The 2,954-nt window shown below is 64.5% G+C and overlaps 1 protein-coding gene across 1 annotated transcript in view; it reads left to right on the top strand.

The window, feature by feature from the left end:
* LOC144222523 (ral guanine nucleotide dissociation stimulator-like) overlaps window positions 1-2,265 on the top strand; it is a 4,412-nt gene extending 2,147 nt beyond the window's left edge. Inside the window, exons 2-5 of the mRNA XM_077753042.1 lie at window positions 36-229; window positions 713-772; window positions 1,656-1,849; window positions 2,062-2,265. Of these exons, the coding sequence (XP_077609168.1) occupies window positions 36-229; window positions 713-772; window positions 1,656-1,849; window positions 2,062-2,216 (603 nt within the window). The 3' untranslated portion in view covers window positions 2,217-2,265. The remainder of the gene's footprint in view (window positions 1-35; window positions 230-712; window positions 773-1,655; window positions 1,850-2,061) is intronic.
* Window positions 2,266-2,954: the final 689 nt, after the last annotated feature.

A 2,954-nucleotide genomic window follows, 5' to 3' on the forward strand; every position in this document is an offset into this window, starting at 1 on the left:
GGGAGAGTATCTGAGCGTCTGTGTCCCCACCCCAGTGTGAACATGAGTCGGCCCTGAGCCTGTACGAGCCCTGCAAGGTGCGCACGGTGAAAGCCGGCACGCTGGAGAAGCTGGTGGAGCCCCTGGTGCCTGCCTTCCAGGGCAGCGACCTCTCCTACGTCACCGTCTTCCTGTGCACATACCGAGCCTTCACCACCACCCAGCAGGTGCTGGACTTGCTGTTCAAAAGGTGAGTGTGGCCCCCGCGCGGCCCAGCGGCTCCCCGCCCCCTCCCGCTCTCCATCTCTCTGAGCCTCAGGCGTCTCGTGGGCACCCTGGGTACCAGGAGGAACCCCCCACGTGGGATTGTATCCCGCTGTTGGGGCCAGTCCCCCCCAGCCCTGTGCCCGGCCCGTGGAGGGCGGTGCTGGGGGCTGCGGCCCTTCCTCTCGGCCTCCAGCCCGGGGTATCCCGTGCCTGGAGCAGAGCTGCTCTCGCCCTAGATTCCACACGGGGACCCCATCCTGGGAGCCCCAATCCCCCAGGATGTCTGAAAGGTACTGGTTGGGCTTCATTTGCCCGACAAGGGGACCTAAAGCCCCTTCTAGACGTTCAGCATAATCCAGACAAGGCCCCCTGCCCTCCCGGGCTCCGTTCTGGTCCAGAAGCCAGACAGTAACCCTAGACATCATAGCAGGTACGGTAGATGTGATGCCCTCACGGCCTCCTCTAGATACGGATGCATCTTTCCTTATTCTGACGAGGACGGCGGACCTCAGGACCAACTCAAAAAGTGAGTGGACTTGAGATCGGATGGGCGGATCCCCCTGGCTCCAAGGTGCGGGACAGGTCGGGAGGGGGTGGGGGCGCCCGGCAGGGCCCCGGCTCCCACACGCCGCGGTTCCTGCCGGAGGCCCGAGGTGTGGGGGCCTCTCCTGCAGGAGAAAAGGAGTCACACAGCTGTGGCTGGGGTCCTGGGCCCTGGGGAGCAGAGGGGAGGCTGGGGGCTGAGGTTGGCCCCTGAGAGAGTGGGTTCCCCCCACAGCGCACCCCAGCCCTGCCTGCCCCGACCCATGGTCCCAGGAAGGCGGTGTGGGGGCCACCTCCTCACCCATCGACCTCACACGCCAGTCCCCTTGAGTCCAGCCGCACGTGGGGCTGGACAGGCTGGACACCAGCTCCTGAGAACAGTGTCCGTGGGAAGGGGAGGCCCGCACGTGCCTCGCAGGCTGTGCGGCAGCCGTCATGCAGGAGCTGGGGATGAGGGGCCCCGGGAGCCCACGCAGGCTGGGCGGGAGCACACTGCCTGTTCCCTCCTCCTCACGCACTTAGGCAGCGCCTACTGTGTGTGGCCAGGGCAGGGACAGAGCAGACACGGCTCCCCTCCGCCCCCCTGGAGCTCATGGTGCAGCAAGGAAGGCCCTAGACGGACAGAGGGGAGGGAGGGTCAGGCCTCCTGAGGAAGGCAGGGGTGCTCACACCATCGATGGAGGGCTCCCTCCCGTGGAGACGGCCAGGCCCACGCCTGCTCACCGGAACTGCTCCTGCCTGGATGGCCAGTGGGGGTGGGCTTGGGTGTGCCCGGCCTCTGGAGGGAGTGCCCCAGGGGCGCCGCAGGGGGCTGTGGGGAAGGAAAGGCCAGGCCTCTGACTCTGCTGTCTGCCCCCTCCCTGCAGTGCCATCTCCTCCATTCTGGGCACCTGGCTGGACCAGTACTCGGAGGACTTCTGTCAGCCCCCAGACTTTCCCTGCCTCAAGCAGCTGGTGGCCTACGCGCAGCTCAACATGCCCGGGTCCGACCTCGAGCGCCGTGCCCACCTTCTACTGGCCCAGCTGGAGCACGCAGAGCTCCCGGAGGCTGAGCCCGAGGGTGAGGAGGCTGGGGCTGGGGGGTGTGGGTGTCCGGAGGGGCCGGGTCGGTGCTGGGCTGCCCAGGGAGGAGCCTCCAGGGGCTGGAGTGGGGCCAGGAGCCTGCAGGGGGGAGGAGGCCCTGGGGTGGGGTCCTGGCTGCGGCTTCTCTGGGAGGCTCTGGGGTGGGTTCTGTCTCTGAAAAGACACCTAGAAACATCTCTTCTCCCGTAGCTCTGTCACCAGCTCCGGCACCAGTTCTCAAACCAGCTCCAGAACTAGAACCGGCGCCAGCACCAAGTCTAGTGCCAGCTCCGGAGCTAAAGCTGGCTCCGGCAACAGCTCCGGCACCCGCTCTGGAGCTAGAGCCGGTTCACTGGCCCTGTTAAATAAAACATTAAAAAAATTTTTTTAAATAAAATAAAACAGGACAACTGACTGATGTGTCTGCTCCATCGATGACTGGCTGACCGATACCACATAACCAACGACGTGAGCCTTTCTCGAAGTGCACAGCTAACACACACTCTATATAAAAGGGTCCAGGATGCCGCCGGGAGAGGACGACAGGTGTGGAAGCCCCACCCCCGAGGAGGGCCAGCCTCGCCTCTGTCTCACACCTGCACAGCGATCTCCGTCCCACTGTGTCTCCCTGTGTGTGTCACGTGTGTGGTCGCACAAGTGGGCCTGGAGGCAGGCGGTGGGTCCACGTGTTTCTGTGAGAGGATCCCGGGGTCTCCCTCTGGACACAGAGAGACCCGCCCCTGACCCCGGGAAACAGAGCTCCCCGGGACTCATCGACGCAGCCAGGGAGCCTGGGCAAGGCAGTGGATGTGCCCGAGAGGCTGGGCCTTGGAGGGGATTTGTGTCTTAAAGTAGCCTTGCACGTGGAAGTGCGGGAGCAGTGGCTCCTGGTTCTTGGGGAGCTGTGGTGTGTTTGGAAGGAGGTGGGAGTGGAGCCTTCCAGGACGCCCCACAGTCTCTCCCTTGGTCTGACAGCAGCGGGGAAGGAATCCTGAGGGTAGAGATGAGGCCTCAGGAGGATTTCTGTCTAGGGAAAGGGTGGACGTGAGCCCCTGGAGTGCACTGAAGCAGCAAGCCCAGCCGGCCACAGACCATTTGCACAG

This window comes from Crocuta crocuta, unplaced genomic scaffold, assembly GCF_008692635.1.
Source record: "Crocuta crocuta isolate KB4526 unplaced genomic scaffold, BGI_CrCroc_1.0 scaffold971, whole genome shotgun sequence".
NCBI classification, from domain to species: domain Eukaryota; kingdom Metazoa; phylum Chordata; class Mammalia; order Carnivora; family Hyaenidae; genus Crocuta; species Crocuta crocuta.